The sequence below is a fragment of the Oreochromis aureus genome, linkage group 22, assembly GCF_013358895.1.
Source record: "Oreochromis aureus strain Israel breed Guangdong linkage group 22, ZZ_aureus, whole genome shotgun sequence".
Classification (NCBI taxonomy): Eukaryota; Metazoa; Chordata; class Actinopteri; order Cichliformes; family Cichlidae; genus Oreochromis; species Oreochromis aureus.
Genome location: NC_052962.1, coordinates 17,538,510 through 17,563,289, shown reverse-complemented (window position 1 = coordinate 17,563,289; position 24,780 = coordinate 17,538,510). Strand labels below are relative to the sequence as shown.

The 24,780-nt window shown below is 39.4% G+C and overlaps 1 protein-coding gene across 1 annotated transcript in view; it reads right to left on the bottom strand.

The window, feature by feature from the left end:
• Window positions 1-550: 550 nt before the first annotated feature.
• elp2 (elongator acetyltransferase complex subunit 2) overlaps window positions 551-24,780 on the bottom strand; it is a 36,063-nt gene continuing 11,833 nt past the window's right edge. The window contains exons 11-22 of the mRNA XM_031729280.2: window positions 18,301-18,432; window positions 17,657-17,806; window positions 16,145-16,336; window positions 15,869-15,938; window positions 15,641-15,736; window positions 13,385-13,442; window positions 12,335-12,407; window positions 8,516-8,708; window positions 3,177-3,298; window positions 2,914-3,053; window positions 2,367-2,480; window positions 551-1,348 (exon numbers count right to left, since the gene is read on the bottom strand). Of these exons, the coding sequence (XP_031585140.1) occupies window positions 1,153-1,348; window positions 2,367-2,480; window positions 2,914-3,053; window positions 3,177-3,298; window positions 8,516-8,708; window positions 12,335-12,407; window positions 13,385-13,442; window positions 15,641-15,736; window positions 15,869-15,938; window positions 16,145-16,336; window positions 17,657-17,806; window positions 18,301-18,432 (1,536 nt within the window). The 3' untranslated portion in view covers window positions 551-1,152. The remainder of the gene's footprint in view (window positions 1,349-2,366; window positions 2,481-2,913; window positions 3,054-3,176; window positions 3,299-8,515; window positions 8,709-12,334; window positions 12,408-13,384; window positions 13,443-15,640; window positions 15,737-15,868; window positions 15,939-16,144; window positions 16,337-17,656; window positions 17,807-18,300; window positions 18,433-24,780) is intronic.

Below are 24,780 nucleotides of genomic sequence, written 5' to 3'. Positions count from 1 at the left end.
CTTACGAATTCAGCAGGAGATCAAATAATTATTTCACCCACTGTGCTTGATGATGATGTGGCTGTAGCTCAGGAGGTACGAGGTCACATACTAATCGGAAGGTTGTTGGTACGATCCCTAGCTGCTCTAGTATGCATGCCGAATATCCTTGAGCAACATACTAACCGTAAGTTGCTCTCTAATGCATCCATCTATCAAATGTTAGAAAGCACTTACGTAAGGAAAAAAAAAAAAGACAAAAGTGCCTGTGTGAATGGATGAATGAGGCAAGTTGTATAAAGCGCTTTGAGTGCTCAGCTAGAGAGGACAACCATTTACTATGAGAATAACCCGGCCACAGACAAGCATCTTACCTGGTTTTGTTTCACGAGAAAGAAAAAAAAAACTCCTCGAAACTTGCTAAAAACTTAAGATCATCTTTTCCGAGCCAAATTTTGGACTTTCTTTGTAAAGCACTTTACTGTAATTTTCACAAAAAATATGTTGAGTGCACTGGATTACAGAATGCCTGCAAGGTAGGAGAAATCTATTAAAAAGTCAAGACAGCAACAATATTTGCAAAATGGTCATCTTTAATACACTCAAGTTTGCACAGAGGATAAAAATGTGATCCCTAGTGTGTAGCAGTCATACATCATTGCTGCATACTGCACTGCTTGCACACTACCTATACACATGCGTGACATACATGAAAGACATTTAATCAACTGATCACAAGGCACAAACATGCAACACAAGCCCCGTCTCTGATGGCACTCAGAATTGAAGTGTTCCTTCAAGAATACAGTTCGCCATGCCAATGGTTACTTAGATGACCTGTATAAATACGCAGTCTGTATAGAAATCCTGCTGAGTCTTCTTCTTTGAATCTAAAACACTTTGAAGTGTCTAAGCAAAATACCACCTAAGGTCATGGTGTTTTTACCATCTTGCTTCCACCCATCAAATCCGTTCAGCTGTGTGCAGACAGACTGCAGGGCATGTGTGCTGTGGGTTTGTCCTGTGACTGACCCATGACTTAACTGGCTGTCACAGGGACTGCACGGCATGCCAGCAAGCAGCTGTGGCCTCGGTGCCTCAGTCAGGCCTGTGGCCCTCAGTCAAAGTGTCTCTCTGGGTGTGAGAGACATAATAGTGTCAGTGTTGGTGGTGCTAAAGAGCCCGTTTGTTGATGTTGAAGATTTTGACAGAGTGGTCTGCACTGGCGCTGGCGAGCTGGACCCAGGAGCTCTCCTCCTCGATTTCACTCTCTCCGTCACCCTGTCCATCCTTCTTGCCGTTCCCCCGACCTGCTCGGCCAGTCTTGGGCCTCCAGCGGAGCCGCTTTACTGCCAAAGTGTGGCTTTGTCTGTGAGAGGATGTGTGATGAAAGGAGACAACAGAATACTTGTCTGGATGACAAAACAAGCTTTCAGACAAAATCTACACAACTGACACAACTATTTTACACCAAACCATCATTTTTCTGTTAAACATATCCACACAACACAAAAACTTTGTTTGGTATATTTTGCTAGTACTGGGTTGGACCATCTTTTGCCTTCACAACTACCTTAATTGTTCTTGGCAAAGACTCAGCAAGGTGTTTGAACAATCCTCAGATGTCATATGAGTAATGTGGTCTCATTCTCATGTTTAAGAAACCAGTTTAAGATGATTTGAGCTTTGTGACATGGTGTGTTATCCTGCTGAAAGCAGCCATCAGAAAATGGGTACACTGTGGTCATAAAAGGGTTGGACTTGGTCTGCAACAATAGGCAGCAAGTAGAAACAATGCTCAGTGGTTCCAGGGGCTCTAAATGTGGCAAGAAAGTACCTTTGATACCTTGAACCTTTAATACAAGGCAGGGTGGATCCTTGCTTTCATGTTGTTCGTGCCTTTGTTACATATTGATGCTTATTTTTCTAATTTTAGTTTATTTCATCTCATTAAGACTGTTTTTATCATATTGTATTTCATTTATATTATTATAATACATATTAACGTTCTTTTGTTATGTTGTTCATTTTTACTTGCAGTAACAAAGGAATTTTCCAACTTATATATCATCTTAAAATATGAAAAAAAGGCTTATCTGAGGTGTGACTTTCTGATACAAAGACTGTGCAACCTATCTTGATCTTTACAGACTATAGTGGCACAGACCAGTGTGAGATAAAACATCGACAGAACCCAAATTAAGGTACCAGTTCATGCCATCTGCATCTCCTCTTCAAAGGAAGCAGACATCATCTCCATCGCGCTTATCTAATTTTTAAATGGTAAATAACAGAAAGCTTCTGGTTCTCAACAGCAATCAGAGTGAAGACCCACAACTGACACTGTGATGAACTTCAGATCGACTGCATGTGTGTAGTAAGGATACGAGGTGTCGGTTTCTCCGCAGCAGCTCCAGTTGTCTCCTCCTGCAGGCTCGCTGCCAGGGCTCCACCTGTACAGCCGGATCCTGCCACACTCCAGGCCAATTGCAAGCAGGTAGCTGCGGAAAGTAGGAAGGAAACACAACAAAGTAGAACTTCAGAGCAGACCTCGTTTTCCTTTGCTCTGACCTAGATGTCTTGAACCAGTACTGTCACTCTTCGCTACAAGAGTTAGACACTTTCACCACATTTAATTCCATTTCAGCACAGTATGAATGAACCTCCGGGGTCTTTAGATGAGAACGTGAAGCAGTTTGGTGTCAGCCACAGTTATGTCATGTGTTTAAATTAAGTGGATATAATGTTTCTTTATATGAGGTTAACAGCTTCTAAACCAATTAAACAATCAGTTAACTGATGAGCAGTTTAAGGGAGACGAAAATAGTTCAAACTGCAGCTTCAAATTATTGAAGCAAACTTCCAAAGTACTGAAGATAGATATAAGACCTGGCCAGTCGATATGACGGTAGTTGGATGTCATGTAACACAAACCTGTCATTAGAGCAGAGTACAGGGCAGAACGCTATAGCAGTAGCAGAATCGCCCACATCTAAGATGGAAGAGCATGGTTTAATCTCAGGAGGCAGCACAGGGTCTCCAGAGGCCAAACTACATGGGCCCCATATTATCACCTGGACACACACACACACACACACACACACACATTTTGTTTAGAAAAAAAATGCTACAACTCAAGAGCGCAACAAGGTGGTATAACTGTCAACGCATAATGTGACGCAACATTTAAAAATTACCTTCTTGTCTCGACTTGATGTTACAAAGAATTTGCTGTCAGGGCTCCAGTCACATGACCAGATGATTCGGCTGTGTATGGCTGTGTCCTTCTCTGTGTGCGCATACAGCGAGAACAGGGGCTCTATATGGAAACAGGAACAAAGAGCAAGAGAGATCATACAAACAACTGCATTCAAACAATGGTATGAGTGCCGGCACTACATGTACTGTGTCACATTTCATCTCCACAACAACACTTTTCCAACAGAGGATGAGCTGGTAGCAAAACTTTGTGTTATGATTACTGCAGCATGACATCAGCACGTTTAGATCCCTGCCTCACAGCTCGGTAGCAACAAAGCCTCTCCCGAGCGACAAATAAACAACCGAACAAGACAGAGAACCTCATTCCAGCCCTCCATTTCAGTCAGTTTTGGTTTATGACCTGCTGCTGTTTATTTCCCTAGCCTAAGTCATTTCAGCCTCCAGATTGGTTTTCCCTAGAGAGCTTGTTTGTATGCTGCTGGCAGCTGCCTGCCTGCATGTCTGCAGTAGCCCTGCTCTCCACTGGCACTCTCTCACACACGAACACACACACACATAGCATGAATATTGTAAAACATCAGCACTGCCACAAAAGTCTGAGTTAACCAAAGTGTTGAGGTTTGTGTTCAAAGGATTCTCCTTCTCTCTCCTTCACACTCTTTCATTAACACGACTGGCTGTTGAGCTATATCACATCACACACATATGGAGACTGGAGACACAGACTATAGAGAAAGTGTCCATCTTAATAAAACACACAAAATATATCAAGAAGACTAAAAGGTAGAACATAAAAAAGGCCACTCAGGTTTAAAAAAAAAAAAAAAAAAAGAGGAAGCGCAGAGGAGAGAGAAGGTGACAATGTCTCCAAGACCAAGACATTGGTGGAGGGAAATGCTCAGGCAAAACAGGTAGGAGCCAGAAGATGTGTGAATAGAATAGAGGTAGTCATTTTGTTTGATCAGCTCTGACTTCGTTTAACCTTCCCTAGTCTGAAGCTAGGAGACTGTGCGTGTCCGCGTGTGTGTTTGCGTGCGTGCTCTTCACAATCACCTTGAGTGATTCAGCAGTCAACCACAACAGACGGGGAGCCCCCCGCCCCTCGAAAAAGCAAAAAAACCCAAAAAACCCTGTATTCCCTCGCCATTTGTCTTAAGAGAAACCAAAGACCAACACACACACACACACACACACACACACACACACACACACACACACACACACACACACACACACACACACACACACACACACACCACCCTGCCTCTGCGTAGCCCACCATTCAGGCGAACAGAGGAGTGCGGGACGCCTCTGTCAGTGCCCATTAACACCATCCAGAGAAGCCAAGAGAAACATAAGATGCTTTACCAGGTGCAGGAGGAGGTAATCCTTAGGGCTTAAATGTCGTTCTCTGTTCACCTTAAATGCAGGATTGAGTTATTTGTAGAGTCTGTGTGCTGAGGTTCTCTCATATAAACATCCTCTCCAAGAACACACTCCTGTTGACAACAGCAACAGCTCTACACAGAACTTAGGCCAACAGAAATCCAATATCTGAGCTAGTTTTTTCTTTTTCTTTTAAATAAAATGTTTGATTGCTTTAAAATGTATTGTTTCTGAAGGTGTATTGATTATCTGGGTCCATATTCACAATGTTTCAGATGTTTGAGAATTAGATTTGGGAGATGTTTTCTACCTACTTAGAGTGAAAGTATAAAATTAAGAGCACCTCTCACAGTATCACACCATTAGTAAACACATATATATAATCATATTCAGACACAATTTACGCTATATCATGATAAAACATGACTCAAACTCTAAAGAAATACATTTTTCTGAGTCATACTGTGCAAAAGCTTTGAGTTGAATGATTTCAAAAATACTGATACGCCTAATCCTACGGTACAAGCTCCCAGCTAGGTCATATTGAAGAATTTGTGAACTACTTCTGTTTCTTCATGTAATTCCAGAAAACCACATCAAGATTAAACAAGTTCATAGGTAACTGACTACACTAACTAAAAAATAATGAGAAAAAATGAAAACTATTGAGAATTAAAATCTATGGACAAGTCAAGAAGGCTCACAAACACTCATATCTAGAACAAGTGAATCTTGCCTATTACTAAATGCAACGCTTTGAATTCAGAAGTGTTATGAGGACATGGTCGGTAGTAAAAAGTATAAAAACATGTCAATGCCTCAGTATGTCAGAGCACTGACTGTATTACTGATGTTACTGATGGTGACAGGAAGGCTCTAACATTTGGAGGATGTGGTCAACCAATAAGACCACGCCCCCATGATCATAACCTATCAGTTGATTATCATCATCTAAGAGGATACAAGTCGTATGGAAAATCTGTAGCAAAGCGATATCATTTCATACATGAAACATGTATCAATACCAACAATCTTATGTTAATGACTTGCTCGGTACATTAGGAGCGAGAACTTGTAATTGTAAGTAGTGTGCATGAAGTATATGCTGTGAAAATGGAGAAATGTTTGCAAAACAACGAATGTGACTTTGAACGTGAGCACAGCTTGGGTGAAGATCCATTAGGTGCAAATTGGACTAAATTCTGACCAATCCTCCAGTGCAATCTATTACAACTTGGCTTTTATCCACCAATGTCTTCAAATTCAACTATGATTTATGGTTGAAAATTCAGAAAAAGTTTTATAACTTAGAACCTATGTTTCTGACAAGTGAGATGTGTAATGTCATAATATAGAAAGAACCCTATAAAGATTTTAAATATGTTACATTTGAACTCTGACCTCTTTTTCAAGGCCAATAGAGTCATCTAAAGGTCAAATGATAACATTATATAGAGTTATTTAAAACAACCTTTCTTTCTATCATTGTTTATATTTAAAGCATACAGGCATAATCCCTGGCCTCTTCTTCAAGGTCAAATAAGGTCATAAAATGTCTCACTTTTACATTTTACATCTGCCTTTCTTTCAAGTTGACTCCAAAATGCATTATATGTTTCAAGAAAGTAATGTTAAGAGAAAGTAAATAAGCTGCCTAGTTAGTTAGAAATATGTTGTGGTACATTTCTAGATACAAGATAGTAGATGTAGTAATAATAATAATAATAATAGAAATAATACATTTTATTTATAGGCGCCTTTCAGACCCTCAAGGTCACCTTACAGTAGCACGTAAACAATACCATAAAAAACATTAAAAAAAATGTATATATAGCAAACATGGTAGATAAAATTTAGACATAGTATACGAATATAGTAAGCTCAATTTATTTATGTCCAGTTATTTACAAATCAGTGCCTATTATCCATTACCTACTCCTTCATGATGTTTGTATAATTAGAGTGAGCATCTGTCATGCTACCTTTATTTGATTTTAATTCCACTTCAAACTTCTTAAAGTATGTCCAAGAAGAGCAAAGAAAACAAAATGACTATATAGAAAGCACAACAATGTTGCCTTAAAAGTAAATACTGCCCAGAAAGCGAGCTGCCTTAGCCGAGGTTTGTACTCTGTGACTGCTGGGTGAGCAGACAGATGATGATCCTTCAGCTGGATGAGCTAAAAACTCTGTAATGTCGGGATTACAGCTTCATACCACTTCTGGCAGAGCTCCTTTTTCTCATCAGTGAATATTTATCACCCTTTATCACTCTGGTCGTGTGTCTGGAGACTCTGACATGCAGCAGAATAAATCTGGGACCAAAAAGATACCTTATGCCAGATGTGACTGGTTAGAATCTAAGTAGTACTGATTATGTAATAAAATGAAATCAACAAATTTATTTATTTAATAGATCATAAAAAGGCAAAAAACATTTAAAAAACAAGCAAAGTGAGACTGTTTTATTGGTTGGTTGTTCCATGGAATCGTTTAAGATTTGGGTCCAGAGATGATTTCTCACCCAATGTGAATCCTGACGGTGGTGACCTTAGAGAGACAAATCTATTTCTCTGACCATGTCAAAACCACTGAGTTAAGTCACAAAGGAGGGTAAAGGTCAAAAGAAATTGACAAAACGACTGAGAGAGCGCTAAAACTGAGACTTTTCAGCTGATATTTGCTGGGTTAAATTGGGCCAAGGTTATCCGTAGCTGACCGCAGCATGGCTACTCTTCAAGGTAACTGGGGGATATTTAACCTCATTATCTCCACTTTCAGCAGTGTATACACTCTTAAATTTGCTCTTAATAGTTTAAATAATGACTGAAATATGTATTCAGTGAGTCACATTAGACAGGATTTGCCAACCATCATATTTTTAGTGCAAGACACCAGCTCTCAAAGTGCGTAAACAAATCTCACACCTACCGCAAGGAAGCATCAAAGTATCCTCTTTATGGGTTAAACTGGCTTTTTGCACACAGCACACAATCTGAAGATCACACTTTTTAAACATTTTAGCACCTACACTGACCCACAAACACCACAGGAAGTGGAAAAGACAGTTTTTGTGGCTTGTAGCTGAAGTTGGCAAACACACAGAGGCCTCTTTATATTCACAAACCTTTCATGTACCTTCAGTGTTTTCTCATTTACTTCTCTCTACAATTTCACAGATCAGAGCCCCATAGAGCGCTACCCCCAATATCACAAATCCCAGTTTAACACAAAACTATAAATATCATTGTGGTTTGTCTTTATCAGCGCATGCAAAGGCTACTGCATCATGTTTTATGTCTGTATTTATTCAAAGTGTTACTTCAGAATTTTCTTTTCCAGCTTCATCCCAGAGAGCATAGATTTGATGAGATCTCTGCAATCCACCGCAGAGGATTTGATGTATTCTGCGTGGTAATTACCCATTTGAAAGCCTGTTTCAAATCATTGCTCTACCTACAAATGTGGAATTATAAGCCTTGAAGGAGGGAAGTAAGCAGTAATCGTTCATTTTGGTCTGGTCAGTTTCAAATCTTTCCTATATTATTAAATCCCTTTTGGACTAGATTCATTCAGTGCGTCACTTGTTTGGCTCTTCATAGTATTAATGAGGGGAGTCCTTCCAATAAGGCCAGCTTGACTTGAAATTCAATTTGGAGGAAATCTGCTCTGTGGGTTTACCTTATTTTAATTATTTGGAATTAGGGGAGCAATTCTATGTGCCAGAAGGGCTCCGGCATTGTCGTTTTTTCTTAATATTCACTCAAGCACATTTTTTAATTAAACGGAATTTATTTACAAAGCATTATGAGGAACTAACGTCTCATCCTGAGTCACACTGCATTTGAAAAGCAAATCCTAAAGACCAAACACGAATAATCCTGTAAAACAGATTTCCTTATTAGTCTGTGTTGTCCTCATTTCTCACCTGGACTTTCAGGTGTGGGGAGGTTCCTTCTCCATAAAGACCAAGTGCGATCTCGGGACACAGCCAACAGGAGCTGTGCATCAGGTGAAAAGGCCATTTGGGTGACCGTGAGGGTGTGACATGGAAGAACCTGCAGCTGACGCCATGTGGTTGTACTCCACAGCAGCACCGCTGCATGCTCAGCTTTGGATGCCTGGAAAGATAGTAAGGGGTCAGTTCATTGTCAGACATAAAATACACAATGCTTTATAAAATCACCTGTGTTTACTTTATAAGCTACTTCTACAGTTGAATTATTAGCCACTTCTATGAAAAATGTTATTTTTGAAGTATTGCCCAAGTGCCGTTAAACAGAGCAAGACATTTTTAACAGTTTTCTAAACATCCTAGCTTTATTTTAAACCCCTACATTACTTTACTTTGCATAATGAAACAAGATTATTCACAAAAAACAAAAACTACCACCATCAAAACAATTAGCACCCCTGATGCTAACAGTCAGTTCTGTATCATTTTCTCAAGCTCCTCCAGATTTGATGGTCTTCTGGCATGGACTTTGCTTTTCAGTTCACCTTCATAAACAATGCCTCTGTGGCCAAAGAGCTCCCGTTTCCAGTACGCATAAACTTTCTGCAGGTCGTTCTTTCTTACTTTAGTCTGGATTGCAGGTGTCTCTTCTGCAGAAGTTTCCTTGGTATGCAACCTCACACTTCATCTAGTGGTTGTCTTCTTTGAGACCACAGTTCCTGACCTAAGCCATTCAGTTGTATCTTAGCAGTTGTTCTGGTGTCTTTAGACACATCTCACACTTGTTTTCTTTCCAGAGTCTTTGAAATCTTTTGCTTCCTACCCTATGTCAAGTTTGTTCTGTACTGTGTAGTACTCTGTGATGATACTTCTCACTCCAGATCTTAACACTTGGAAATGTTGTGATAACTTTGTGTATCCATGTCCTGCTTTGTGAGCATCAACAAATCTTTTTATCAAGTCTAAACTGATTGATTTTGTTTTGGGCATGATGCATTCTCAAGTAACTGATCAAACCCTCACTGAAGTTTTTATAGTGTGTGTAAATTGGAAGATAACTCTCAGTTTGAACTTGATTTTTAGAAGCTTTGAGCATTACAAAGTTAAAGTACACCATTGCACAGCAGTGGTTTCTGCTTTGACTCAATAAAGAGGTCGGTTTTTCAGCAGGTCTAATAATATTGACCCTGATAATCTCATTTTTTTCTGAAATAATTCTGTTATTGTGTGCAAACAAAAATGATTTATGCTTTCTAAAGAAAACTTTTTTAAAAAGTCTAGAAATACTATGTTGAAAATCCCACGGTTTGTTGAAAAGAAAGAAAGAAAAAAAAACACTGAACATTTTTGACAAAAACCTTCAATTTCATAGGGGCTTAATAATTCTGTCCGAGTCCGTTTTTTGAGTCTGACGTTTTGCACAAAATATATCTTGAAGAGTAAAGAGATTAGATTTAATAAATACTGGATCAAAAATATACATTCACCCACATAGAAATGAATCTGGTGCTGCTGAAATTAACAAAATATCTTAACGTAGTTCCTCTTAATGGTCTGTGAAGTATCCATGATTAACTACAGCTGGTAATTTATTTGTGCAAACATAAAAAGGGTTTCACAGCTCACACAGTAAAATGTTAACGTTCAAGGATGCCAGTGAAGATCTGAGAAAGAGGATCACAGATTTAGACAAGTTAGTAATGTCTCTGTCTGCATAATTCAAGATGATCTGTTTAAACAGCTGCACAAGATTTGAAAACACCCTCAGTTATAAGGAAGTTGGTTAGATGGTCAGAAACAATCCAGAAACCACAAAGGTACAGGCCTACATAAACTGGAAGCTGCTGGACATCGCTGTCTACTCTCAAGTGAGTCTCACATGGCTATGTAAGGAGAGGCTGCTGTCTAAGAAAGAAGAAGGAAAACCTGGTTTCAAAATGAACAACCCCAAGCTCGACTAATGCTTGTAGCTGACCACATGGACGAAGAAATAAAACCTCTGAAAAAAGGTTTTATGATCAGATGAGACCAAAATTAAGTTGTTTGGCCACAAGTATTGTCAGGTCAGCCTGGGGTTTTAGAAAATATTGGGACCTAGAGGAAAATAAATCAACATACGGACTGGAAAGCAAACTAAGTAGAACCAATCTGCAGTCTGATTTGCCAACCAGAGCGTTAAAAGACCCACACAGCAACAAGAGCAGCAGCAGTCCAGAAGTTTTGAGATATACACGCACAGAATGGTGAAAATAAAAATAGTTATTAACTGTATTTAAAGCACATTTGGGTCAATTTGTCACAAACTTTGTGTACAGGATATTATGGGCTTATGGTGAAGAGCGGTTAAAATGGATGGCATAATTCAGCTTTTTTTCTCTAAATAATTCATAAACATTTGAGAAAATGTTTTGTTAAAATAAAGTAAAAATGACACATTACTGTTCGATGCGCGCATAATTGGGGATTGGCTTTATTTACATTTATTGTAAAAAATGGTCAAATGAAGTGGTAGAGGTTAGTTGGATGGTTCTATTGGATGTGTATATTTATTAGCATATAGATATTTTTTAAACTGGTTTTTGATTTGAAGGTTTTTCATCTAAAGATCTAATGACCCAATGACTAGTGTTGAAAGAAAAGTTAGACAACTGAACTAATTGAATCAATTAAAAAAGGTAAATAAATTAAAATGTACATGGTTATTGAGGGGAATCTAGTAAAACCACTTTGGGTAAATGAAAAAATCGCTTTTAAGCAAGGAAACTACACATTTAGGTAACTTGACAAATAAATCTAGTGAAGTAAAGGTATCATAGTGCTGGGCGATAGAACCTGTGGGACTGGCATACGTGGATGTAGTAATTAAGGAAAACTACCTCAGAAATCTTCAACATAACTTCCAACTAACCATGAGCCTGACAGCTGAAGCTTGAACACAGTGGGTGCTTGCAAAGGTCACTGACCCCAAACACACATTAAATGTGGTTGTGGAATAAGTAAAACAGCCAAAGTCCTGTCCTCAAACTTATTAAAAGTGTGTGGACTGTGCTTACAGTCATGTGAAAAACAAAGTATACCTTAGATGCTTCCAAAGGAATTAAGAGGGTAAGCAGCAGCCAGATGTTGCTGATCAAATGCATGCGATTAATTGATCATCAGCAGGTGTGAGCGCCTCTATAATAACAGAAGTCTTGGCAGTTTGCTGGTCTGGAGCATTTTGGTATGTGTGAACACATTTCCACCAGTGGATGTCCCAAGGTCAAACCACACAATGCTCAGAGAAATTATATTTAAAAAACAAAACACTTAGAGCTATATCTCAGACTCTACAGACCTCAGTTGCCATGTTACATGACAGCACAATTAGAAGAAGACTGAGGATGCTTCTTCTCTCTAAAAAGAACGAGGCGGTATGACACAGAAAACGATTACTTCCAGTTACTGCTGCTAAAGGTGGTTCTACAAGCTACTGAATGATGGTTGTACTTGGTTTTTAACAGGACTCTGTGAAACTGTGCTTATAAGAGTATTTAAATATCAAACTGGAAATATATTAAGTGTCTTCCATGTATAATTATGATTCTGCATGTATTGGGGGGGGGCAATCTTTTTATTCCCAACTGTGGGTTTTGCCCAATCATTGAGCCCCGAAAAAAGGAAGAGGTCAAAGAAATCATTGAAAGCCTGATATTGCCTTGGCAATCATTTGTATGATGACTGTAATTAAACTTTCGACTGCAATTGCAGTGCTGACTGTGACATGCAGTCCGGCCTGGAGCTTATCAAACTGACCTTGCATGCAGATGCCACCACTGTTCTGCTGCTGTCAGATGCAAGACAGAACATCTCAAAGCCGTGCCCATACCTGGGGACAGGGGACAATCATACAGAGGTTAACCATGAACAGCCACTGACTGTGCAGAAGGACAGATATATGTTACAGACAGACAGGGAAGGGATAAATGGTGAGGCAGAACAGAGGAAGTGCTCCCAGTGTGACAGTAAATTAAGTATTCTTTTATTCCAAAGTGTCACTCCAACAAGCTTCCAGGCTCGAGCCGTCGCCACTTGCTGACAGGTAAATAATTAGAGTGTGAAATTAAAATACTGATCTGTGATGACTAGTCCTTCTCCTGCTGACAGAGATGAACAATGATGATGCTCTAGCTAATCACTCACGGCCTAATTGCTTTTAGCTTGCCATCACCTGGTTGTTTTAAAATGCCAACAAGCTCAAACTGCAGTCTGCAACTCAGTGGAAAGAATTTCCTACCCCTACCAGCAAGCTTTCAAACACTGCAGCAATTTGGCCACAACAGGGAGAGGATTATTTATGCCACGAAAAATAATTTAGCCACTTACTCATTTTAATGTTTCTATTCTGCACTAAACGATTCAAGGGATGAAGCCAAATGAAGGTAGAAATATGCTTTTCAACACACACAGTGTTCGCACCTCAAATAAATGGCTGTGTCGTATGTCATGTTTATGGTGGAATGACCGGTAAATGGATTTAACATTGGCCAAAGTGAGGCAATATATTCAATCTGGAGAAGTGGCTCATGGGAAGCCAAGTAGCTGGATTCTGACTAGCTGATGAATATGCTGCTGGAGTTGTGGGTGCAGAGGTGAGGGGGTAACAAAGAAGTCTATGTAGGGAAATCTATTATTTTCAGATAGAGTAGAAACTTTTCAATAGAAGACACGAGGAAACACTGGTGTCTTTATAGGAAACAAAAGAACAAGAACCACAAATATATCAATAAGTATGTCAGCATTTCACTTACTCTGCATATTCTTACAGCAGGTAACAGAAAATACATATAAGATTTAGATACTCACAGTTTCTGGACCTCAGGCCAAAGTGTGTTCTGGAGAAGATGATCCTCTGGTGGTGGCTCTGCACACACACACACACACACACACACACACACACACACACACACACAATACAAATAGTTTGCTGCTATTTGTAACGCCCTGATATCTTAGTTGTTCAAAAATAATTAACAATCACTTTCCAGCTGAATAAACAAGGAATGACTGTCATAATCTGAATTTAAACACGTATCTGGAATCCGCACAAATTAAAGAGCAAAGAAAGACCTTAAAGGATTATAAGGGGGTTTAGTAAAGCCCTTTCAGAAACAACATCACTAGTATTTGCGGAACATAATGTACCACACTCAGTAGCTACACTGGGACACAGCTACATGTTAATAGCTGCTTTGATAGTTACAGGGATGTAAACATACACGCTTCAGAGTTTAGTAGACTGAATAAGACGATTACTAGACTGTAGATTACAAACTGTGACTAAGCACACATCATCATTTGCTTTCAGATCCTGATCGATCCCGTCTCCAAGTCAGGGATAATTTTTTAAGGTAATTAATCAACTTACAGATGTGGTGTGAATAAATGAGTGGCACTCTCTCAATTTGGAAATGTTTTTTGATTCTGTTGATGTCCGATTCTGCAGGTATGTAAGAAACTCAAAGACTTTTAAACCACAGAAATTAGAATAACAATTTAGTTATTCAATTTGTTAACACTTCACCAGAAATTCTGTTGATGATAAGAAAGAAAAAGAAATCAGATTCTCAGATTTTATACTATTTGCAGAAAATAAAACTATAATATATTTTTTAGAAATCAAAGGACTTCTTTAGGGGAGAGTGAGACTGGAAACCGGTGTCGCCTGCTCTTGCCAAATTTTGTTTTCTTAACTTGTGAACAGGCTGCACCTTCAGACATTAGGTAGGGACACTCAAATGCTCTCAGAAAATTGGAATTTAGACTAAAACTAAGCTTTAGTCTAAATTCAACCTGAACAAGCTGTTTGATCTATATTGAGCCTACGTCTTAGCCAATGCAAGGTGGTTACATTTCTAGGGAGGTGCACATTAGGTTAAGGGTTTGTGGTTAAACTGTAACTATGGCATAGCACAGAAGTGTGTGACTATCCCCTTTCAAAAAGGTTTATGATACAGACTGAAAAGAAGAAATGCTAAGAACATGAAAATCAGCTCAAGACAATGTCTCATATTCACATATATTTACATTTAGTTGCATGAAATCCTGAGAAATAAAAAACCCATCAGCTTCCCCCTAAAAGCAACACATTATTTTGAAATAACTTCCTGTTTCTTTCTACTGTGTGTTTCTTAACATTTGCAGGTGTTCAAGGGAGATTAAATGATGCCCAACTCTTTCCCTCACATCACCGGATCTGCACAAGTTCAGTTTCCCTGTCTGCTGCATGTAGTTGATAGCTGCACTTTTTGCGTTTTTGCTATCGGACATGGGCTTCCCATTTAGCCTGATTATTCATTTCTCTCCTTGCCCGCAGAACCCAATCAAACAAGTAAAAATGCATTGTTAACAGCGGTCTCCACACTTGGTTGCTCCCGACATAGCCCGGGGTCATCAATACTTAAACTTTGCAATCACATAAGCCCGCTTTCTAATTAGCATTGCAGATTAAGGAGTGGCTTCAATCATGCTGATGACAGCCCTTGACACCCTCTAGCCCAGGGGTTTTTAAAGGCTGCACTACTTTCTTTTCATTTGACTCTCGTTCAGTTCCCATCTGCCCGTTTCCTACAATTACCTTCTCTTTTGTTCCCCTAGTTTTCCTTTTCCTCTGTGACCGTTTTAAACCTTCTCTGTTTTTAAATGATCAGTTTTAAAACTTTTTTTTTTCTGGTTCCTGTTTCAACATTTATTAATTTATTTTCTTGTTGCTTCTGCTCGCATCACTGGCTCGGGATGGCTCTTCTATTTCCAAACACCTTTCTCCTGCTGTGATACCATCAGCCTTCAGCAGACCCCCCCACCAAAAAAAAAAACCCCCACAGTGGACTCTATAAATAAAGCTCTAACTAACTGCATATCATCGGCTCTTATAAGAGCAACCAGCAATAGGCATCTCTCTCAAACTCTTAAATGAGGAGTATGACTCAGGCTTTTAGACTCTAGAGGGAAACAGGGATCCCCTTTTGACTTCAAAATTATTTATCAGAGAGGTTTACCACATTTTAAGTGAGACTAGGTCACCTGTAAAAATACTTGAAAGTGTAGGTCATGCAGCAGTACCTGTCAGGTTGAGTGGGTGGAAGTAAGACTCCTGGTATTGGTCAGATACACTGTTGAACTGCTCCTCTTCTTCTTTGTTTTTCGGCACAAGGTCACCTGTAAATTGAAATTATACTATTACATTATGCAAAAGGAATGAACAAACCCGCATATGAATAAGCTTATGAAGCAAAATTGATTTCTGATGGAAATCATCAAACAAAACTGCGGCGTAATTCTCCATTTTACCCTGAAATACAGCCTTGTTGGACAGCCCGAGGGCAGGTGTGCTGGCTCCTTCTGGGAGGCTGGCAGAGTCCTGACATAGTTGAAACAAACACAGAAGGTATATTCATGTGTTAGAGACTGCAAAGGCTTTTTAAGGTGACTGAACAGTCCATTAAGTACTTTTCAGAGAATAAAGCTTTTGTAAGATTTAATTCCAAACATTTCCACCAATGGGAATAATATACCTTCAGAATAAAATCAAATATTCTTTAGATACACATTTAGCTGAACACTTACACTGGATGTTAACAGAGTTTCTTTTGAGGTCCCAGATATATTAGCAAAGTTCTCCACAAAGTTACGAGGTGCTTGAAATACTCTCAGGACCTTCTCATCAGCTCCAGACACAAACTGAAACCTTCCGATCATGGCCAGACACTGCATGTCATATCCATGGATCTGCGGCCGAGAGATTTCATGCCACGTGACCTGCAGTGATGAAAGTCACAAAAACATGCTGAACATGTGGCTCTGTTCATTTGGTCGCGTTGGGCAGTGCCTCCCTTTTCGATAGATCTCTGATGTTTGGGGATTTATTTTCTTGGCCCAAAACCCGGGCCTTTGAAACAACGCCAAATACAACATTGATTCTCCCGTGCAAGTGAAACATTTCCAGCTTAAGATCCAAAGTGTTCTCACAGGGGACGATGGAAGGCTCCAATGTGATAACTAGATTTCATTTGGCACTAGCATCAGGTGGTATTGTGGCAATAATCCAAACTGGCATCTTGAATAATGTAGCGGAAGCAGGAAGCTTGACTACAAATGTTTCTACCCCAACTGAATGCTAAACTGCTATGTCTTACCCTGCTTCTAAAATGCTAGGTGGATAACCATATTGGCAATTTAGAAGTGCAGTCTTTTACTTTAATATATTACCTCACTGCAATATTGGTTTCAGTCCCAGCTGAGTCATCTTAGAATATATATAGTGTTGAAACTAAATTAGATATAGCCTAACATTTTAACAAATGGAAAGAATAATACATTAGAACCTGCATATATATCCCATAAGGGACAAGGCAAACGGCCTGCGCCAAAAAAGAACAACACGCTAAGTAACAACTGTTAGGACGAGACAAGACGAAGCAAATAATTTGAATGGCAGCGATATTCACAAAAGTGCATGAAATATGGCTGATATATTAAATGATGAAAAAAATAAATGCTGTGGATGTTGTGCATGTTTTGTTACATCTAAACTGGACTACTGTAATACACGGCAGTTAGTCAATCATCTTTTGCCCCTTTTCAATTAGTCCAAAAATAAAAAACTGACTGGAACCAAGAGAGCCTTGCACTGCCTCCTTGTGCATTACAGAGTTGGTGCTGTTTCTGTTTAAAGCCTTATATGGTCTTGTACCGGCATATGTGGTAGATATGCCGGTACAAGACCAAAAGACCTCAGACAAGCATCAGCTGACCATTTTTAAATCTAAGTAGAAGACATAACTTTTCTGTCAAGCTTCCAGAAACTAATGATTTCTGGAACTGAGATTGAAGGATTGGCTGCTGTTGGATTATTTCAGGTAAACACTGAATGTGTGCATGTACGACATGGCATGGATTGTAGGTTTATGCTAAACGAAGCTTGAATTTTTGTTGAACGGTGAGGAAAAAAGAACTAACTAATATACCTCAAACACATTTTCATGGTATTATATCTCTAAAGCCGTATAGTGAGACAGAAAGGTCATTGTAAGTGCTGTTGTTATGATTTATTGCTGCTAATTTTGCATCTGTTTTTACCTTTTTGCTCTCTTGTGTCCTCCATGGAGTAAATAACCTGGTGGTCTGGTCAGAGCCCACACTGAGGATGAACTCACCCTCAGGGTCCCAGCTCAGGTCCTGAACTGCATTAAAGTGACCTGATATCACAACTCCAGGTCTCCACTCTCCCTGGAAGAAAGGATCGTGACAGCTCAGCTACAACAGTCCTGGATGACCACCACCTGGTTTTAGACATTAACAGCTATATCAGCGGTACATGTTCCTGTCTCAGAGGCAAATTTATTTTAAAACACAACCTCAGGTTTGTGCTGAACCGTAAATTTAAGTTCCAACTGGGTATAAATGTAAACCCAGTTGTCCCAGAATTAAATCATTGGGCCTTGAGACATTTATTCGATTTCAGGGACAAGCAACAAAGACAAATGCTAAGCCAGTCATACTGAGTGGCAGGCAGGAAACCTGGTGTGACTAATTACACTCAAATACACTCTCACAGTGAAGCCGAGGGGAAATTCACAAACAGTGAATCTTATTTCAAATTGAACTGCCACTCTGCTTCAACATAAAAACGATGTACACTTCTTCGGGAAATGATGGAAAAAACTAAGTAAAGGACATTGATTTAAAAGTTTGGGTATAATCACCTCATCCATGGCTCTCACCTCTTTGTCTAGGTCCTTGCACCAGAGATGTAGTGCACCGTGAAAAGCATGAGCCAGAATCATGGAGCCGTCCGCACTCATCTGGCAGCCGTAGAAGCCTAAAGTGTTACCACCAACCTCCCCGACACGCACCTGGCCGGAAAAGAAAAAAATAAATAACTGAGGGCAAACCTATTGGGATTTATTATATATATAATTGTGAGGAACCTAGAAATAATGATAATGCTGTCACTAAAACCAGCTTCTTTTTATCTAAGTCTACTCACAAAAGTGAAGCCATTCCTCTGTTTAGACTCGACTACTGTAATAGGCTTTATTCATGTGTCAATGTATCACTGCTTAGCCGACTGCAGCTGCTCCAAAGCACTGCTGCATGGTTATCAACTGGCACGTGCAATTGAGACCACACATATCTCCCACATTATCTCAACGTCCCTACACTGGTTGCCTGCGAGTTCAAAATAAAAGTCAAGATTTTATTATTTGCTTTTAAGGCATTTTATGGGTTGGGGCCTTCTTGGCTGTCTGATCTTTCAATATATCACCGAGGTCTGCAAATGCTCCTCGCTGTCCAGAGGTCCAGATTAAAGCACAGAGGAGATCAGGCCTTTGCAGTTGCTCTACTCACAAAATGTGGCTTCCAAACTGCCTCTTCACATCCAGATTCTTTTTTTATTCTTTGGCTTTTAAATCAGAATGAGCTGCGAGTCTTTTGTGTGTGAGGGTTGCTCATGTTATGTTTCCTTTCTTAAACTACGTCATTTTGTCCCATGCTTTTATGTTATTTGATTATTTTAGATGTATAGTAGATTTCTAAATAAATAAACTTGACTGAACAATCATCACTGACATTAACGTGCATTAAGTGTCACATCAGTGGCGTAAAGAAAGGATCCTACTGCATATAACAGTCTCACATGCAGTAGTGCATAAAGCTCATGTGTCTCCTCTTGGTTCTATGTAAGCCTACACGCTGAGGTTTATGCAAAACAGGTTGAGGGAGGAAGAAGTTAGGATTGTCAAAGCTCTTCTCAGTCTCCCTCTAAGACTTATTAACTAACAGACTCCGTAATGGTAGACAGAAGCAGGAAAAAAACGAAAAAAATAAAAACCTAACAAATTAAGCCAGCGAGCCAGATGAGAAATTATGTAAAATGGGACTTATTAGTCTCATTGAATAATAATAAGAAATTAAAAATTAAAATAATAAAAATTGAGTTGAATTAACTCTCTGCCCCCCCCCCCCAAACAAATACATTTGTCTAATACATAATGAATGCAATTGCAGCCCAGCGTATCACATTAAACAAATAATGATGAAAAATGTTCGAGCTTAAAAACACAGAGAGATTTGCATAAATTGGATTTGGTTGAGAGCTTGTGACCCGTGCATCATGCTATATAGAGACTAAACCCTCCATGTGGTGTGAGCTCGCAGTACAAAAGACATCCAATTTTAAAATTACCAGTAATCACGGCCAGAAAAATGATTGACTCCTTTAGGATTTTCATCACCTGTCCAATCATGTGCACCTTGCCTTTGTGCATACAGACAGTTTTGTATTGAATTTTGTGGATTCAAATCGCTGTCTGTAACAGAAAGCCCATTTTGATTTAAGTGCAGTTACCAATTACCCAAACAAATGAAAATTCACTGTTTAAACCCCCTATGAGGTCATCCGAACTCACTTTAAGTTTCTTTAAAGTTTATTCTAAGGCAAGAAGAGAAAAGAAGTGAAATACGTAAATCAAGTTTGATATAAGAAGTTACAGGAGAACTGCAACAACAAAAAATGAATATTCCACAAGAATTAGATGGCAACAAGAATACAGGCTATAAAGCTTTGCTTTAGCTCCAAAGATAAACTGCACTGGATTCTGGATTAATTCAACCATTCATTGAAATTAATACCCAAAGTAAATATAAATTACATCCTAAAATAGACGACAATATTAGTATTGTGCTGTTGCTTATATAATCAGTACAATTCAATGTGGGATTACGTGACAGAAATAACTTAAAAACAATGTAGAAATTAATCAGAGTATTCAGGCCACAGGGAGCTATTTAACCATGAGCTGTCAAGTGATGCAACTGGTTCGCACAAGAAAAGAAAACTACCTTCATACTTCAACAGTGATAGACAGCGCAACACACCGAGTCTGTACACTTCAAGGACAGCGGGCATATTGCAGACCAGGTTAAATTCTCACTGCCATGAAGAATTCAAACAATTAAAAGCTTTATTGGGCCTTGAGGCCTTGGAGGCAAACTGGGCCCAAAGGGGAGATCTATTCAAATCGATAGCAGTCAAACCAAACATCGAGTGCTACACTGCTCCCTCAGCAGCACTGTGTTCTGTATCCAGGTATCTCTTCCATCTTTAATTAGCCCATGCCTTAAAATGATATATGCACTGGCTATGAGGAAATTTGAGAATTGCTAAATTCACACTTTTTTTCCCTATTGTACAGCTTGGTCAGTAACCTTTGTTTTTTTAAAAAAGGGTAGTTTATCGTCACCAGTGACCTGAGGCAAACAGCAGAACACAGTGAACAAAGTGTATCAAACAAAGACCTTAAGAGGCTACGCAAAAACACAGTATCAGCAGAACATGCATAATTTAGCTACGACAGTGTACTGTATGTGGACATAAACTGAGGATCTCAGTCATCCTACGTTCTCGCCTGCATATACTGGTCAACAGTGACCTTGAAATTAATGCCTGTATGCAGGCTGAAACACAGCGGAACTAATGACAGCGATAAAGGCATGCCTTTACTTTGAATGGCACAATCTTCCAGCCATCTAGAAAGAGACAGAGTAAGAGAGAGGAAAGAGAGACAGCCTGGAAGAAACATAGATGGCGAGATTGAGAGAGAACAGGATGCAACATTAAGCAGATTGATTTTAAAATTCTGCACACAAGGGGCAGCCGTAAATCATGTAAAAACTCGCAGAGGCAAAAAGCCGTCATCTGTCTTGTTTACGAGAGCAGGAACAATATGGATGTGTGGTGTGCCTTATCGCTGGACAGTGGGTAGTGGGAGTATTTGGGAGTAATAGAACAAGGACAGTAAAAATAGGGAGGTATACATCATTCTCAGAGAGAGAGAGCTTAGCCATACTGAGAAAACCTATACAGCATGAAGCACAGGTGTTAAAACCCAGTTTTTTTTTTGGTTTTTTTTGGAGCAACACTGAAAGATGGTGAGAGTGGCTCTTCAGTTTTACTCGGTCCTGTAGAAAATACAATGTGAAAATCTGTGTAAAATATAATAAAAGATATAGTGAAGCATTATTTCCATGATATATGCGTTAATGGACTTCTCTTAATTATCTTGGCAGGCAATTAGCATAATCTACAGTGTGGGAATATTTGTGCTTGCCTAAAGATTTGGAAAAGATCTGACAGAATAAGAATGAATCAATGACGTATACACTATTTAACAGAAGGGCCGCCTGTTTATTACAGTGCTTCTCAGTATAAAGTTTGCAGGGTGTAACTGAGTTCAGACTGTCACGTGTGGGTTATTACTTGAAATATTATTTGGGAATTCATTTTCAACTTGAAAGTGGTTCATTAGGAAGAACAGATAAAAAAAATGTTTATGTGTGAAAGAATATTTTTTTTTAGCTTTCTGTGTTTATGATTGGGTTTTATCTTTGTTAATTCTTTTTAAAAACACATCTTAGTACTTTCACTTTAACGTTTGTGTACACATAATGTCAACAGCAACAGAAACTAATTCCTTTAATTTTTAGAGAAAACTGTGATATACATCTCAGAACCCAATGCAACTTCTTCAGGTTTTCAATTTTCAGTAAAACAGTAGTGTGCAAAAGTCTTGGGCCACCTATCGTTTCTTAATTTTGTTTGAGGATGATGGGAAATGGCTGCAGTGATTTCATGTAAAGTACAAAAATACATGAAAATGTAGTATGTAAGGCAAAAACTACCATTTTAACGACCTTTAAAATTGATATTTGGTATGACCACCTTTGCTCTTCAGCACAGCTTGATCGTGTTGCATTATGGATCATGCTGGTGAAATGCAGCCCTAAACCATGATAAACCATGGCTGTAGATACTCACTATTGTTCCTCCTTTCTAACGTCCTCCGTACATAAGGACAATGATTGGAGCTAAAAATTTCAAACTTGGATTCATCACTCCATAAGATATGTTACCACTGATTTTCAGTCCAGTTCTTCTGTAATTTGGCATACCTAAACCTTGACAGCCACCTTTCCATTTCTGATGAGTCTTCAGTGAAGAGCAGATACAGAGATGATGCAGAAATTCAGATGCATCTCTCAGGTCTTTGCTTTATTTCTTTCTTTGGTATTTTCCAACTAACGTAACAGCAGAATATGTGCTTTTGTGACAGGCTGCTAGTAACAAAGTGTCTAAAGATGCAAGTTAAAAATGGTTGTTTGCTTCGTTGTTTGTTATGTGTGGTTCATCTCTCGAATTAGGTGCCCTTTTTTATGCCTGAATGATTCGTAGGTCAACATTAGGTAGCTTAACATAAACATAGCAAAACAAACACATTCCTATGAAAATGGTCATGTACAAGCCTCGAAGAACTATTGCTCAAGACCTCTTTAAAAACTTACAAGAAAGTCTGGGTCCTTGGAAAAAAATATAAAGAAATGACATGTGGTTCAAGATTTTTGCAAAAAGAAAATAATAAAAATCACATGTTTTGGATTACTGACACGTTTGATTTGCCGATTTTTTTTAAACTATAGACTCACTTTGCATGAAATGAACTACGTGTAGCGTCATCTATAAAACAGAACTCACTTTGGACTTTGTTGCTTTCTGTGATCTTCCATGCGACTAAGTGTAACCTGAGGAGGATACATACGCAGAGGTCTAAATAAAAGGTTATCTTCAGACACACACACACACAAACTGATAATCCCTCTAGGCGTTGTGGTGGCCCGCTGTGGTCAGTTGGAGATGTTAATTACCAGTGTGCCTCGTTAGTGAGATGTGCTTTACGCAGCGGTGGGCCCCAACCATCCCACTGCTAACCCTGCTCTCCATTAAATCTCACCAATTACTCTAATCAGCGTAAAGAAGTGGAGCGCTTCTTTGTAAAAAATAGCTAATTAAGGCACACATGGCTGGTCATTTAGCTCTGTAGAATCCCCCCCCCCCCCCACAAAGAAAATGCCAGTCTCAAATGCCTTTAATTCCCAAAAATATATCATTATATAAATGGAGTTTAATTCAATTCTAGGTGTCATTGTTGTACCTGTGTGTTTCTGGTGTAAGTGACAAAGTGTCTAAGGTTAAGTTTCCTCTGCAGGCAGGGGAAACTGTCAGTTCAAAGGGTTTGAATCTCAAAAAGAAATGGAGGGGAGAGCAAAGAGAGGAGGAGACTCATATGCTATGCACTCTTACATTCAGCAAAAAGGTTATTTCAGGTATGGGGGTTATTTCTTTATTTTTGGTATCAAGACAAAAAGCTCTGGCTATGGAGGGAGATTGGCTGCACTAGACTTGACGCCCATCGCTGCTTTTTCTTTCCCCTCTGACTGCTTTGTCTAATCATACTGGGAAGAATTTGTGACATCAGTGCTCGCTTCAGGCCCTAATCATCGTCCCTTTGTCGGATTCAAGACTTTTATGATTTTCTCCTTTCTGTGGTCTTTGTTGCTCGTCGCTCTGGATGTGGACGATGAGATCAAAGGTGCAAAAATGCAACTGATCAAGTGTGGAATCTTATTCATTACTGCGGAATGTGATCACAGCCGAGGTGCCTGCCATGACGAGGTCAGCCACTTCTGTTCAACTGGATGAGTGCGATATGTGTGTGTGTGTGTATTTTTGGTTATCTTTCTGGGATGCCTCTGTGTCCGAGCATATCTTTGGCAGCAGTTTGCATCCGACTCCTATGCAGTAAGTGTCAGGTAGGAAGGAAGGTACTCTGAGGTAGCCCTGAACCACATGAGAATAGGCTTGCGTAAAAAAGAAAAAGCTGTGGGGCAGATGGGCAGAGAACTGTTTTTTTCTTTGCCATCCACACTTGAGTTAAATTTAGTCTCATTCTAGCACAACAGCAGCTGTTTGGGCTCCAAAGACACGAGGTGGAGGGGGGAGAAAGAAAAGGAGGACAGAGATGATGTCAGAAGGGGATAGAAAAAGAAAGGGAGGAGAACATTATGAAAGGTGGGTGTGAAGAGTCAAAAAGAAAGACTGATGATTAAAAAAAAAAATAGGAAAGGTGCTGCAGTCAAAGACTATGGCACATCTTCCACCAGCAGCCTCTCCATCTCTTGTTGGATGTGTTAGGGAATGGGCTGTAAAAAAAAAGGGGGCTCAGTGTGAGTAAGTAATAGAAGGGAGGATGGGGGGAGGACAACACCGGCTTTGCTAAACTCACAGTGCTGGGCTCAGCGCCTCTTCATCACTGTCTATCACTTCTATTCCTGACACTTCAATGTCAGGGAGAGTGGAAACTGAC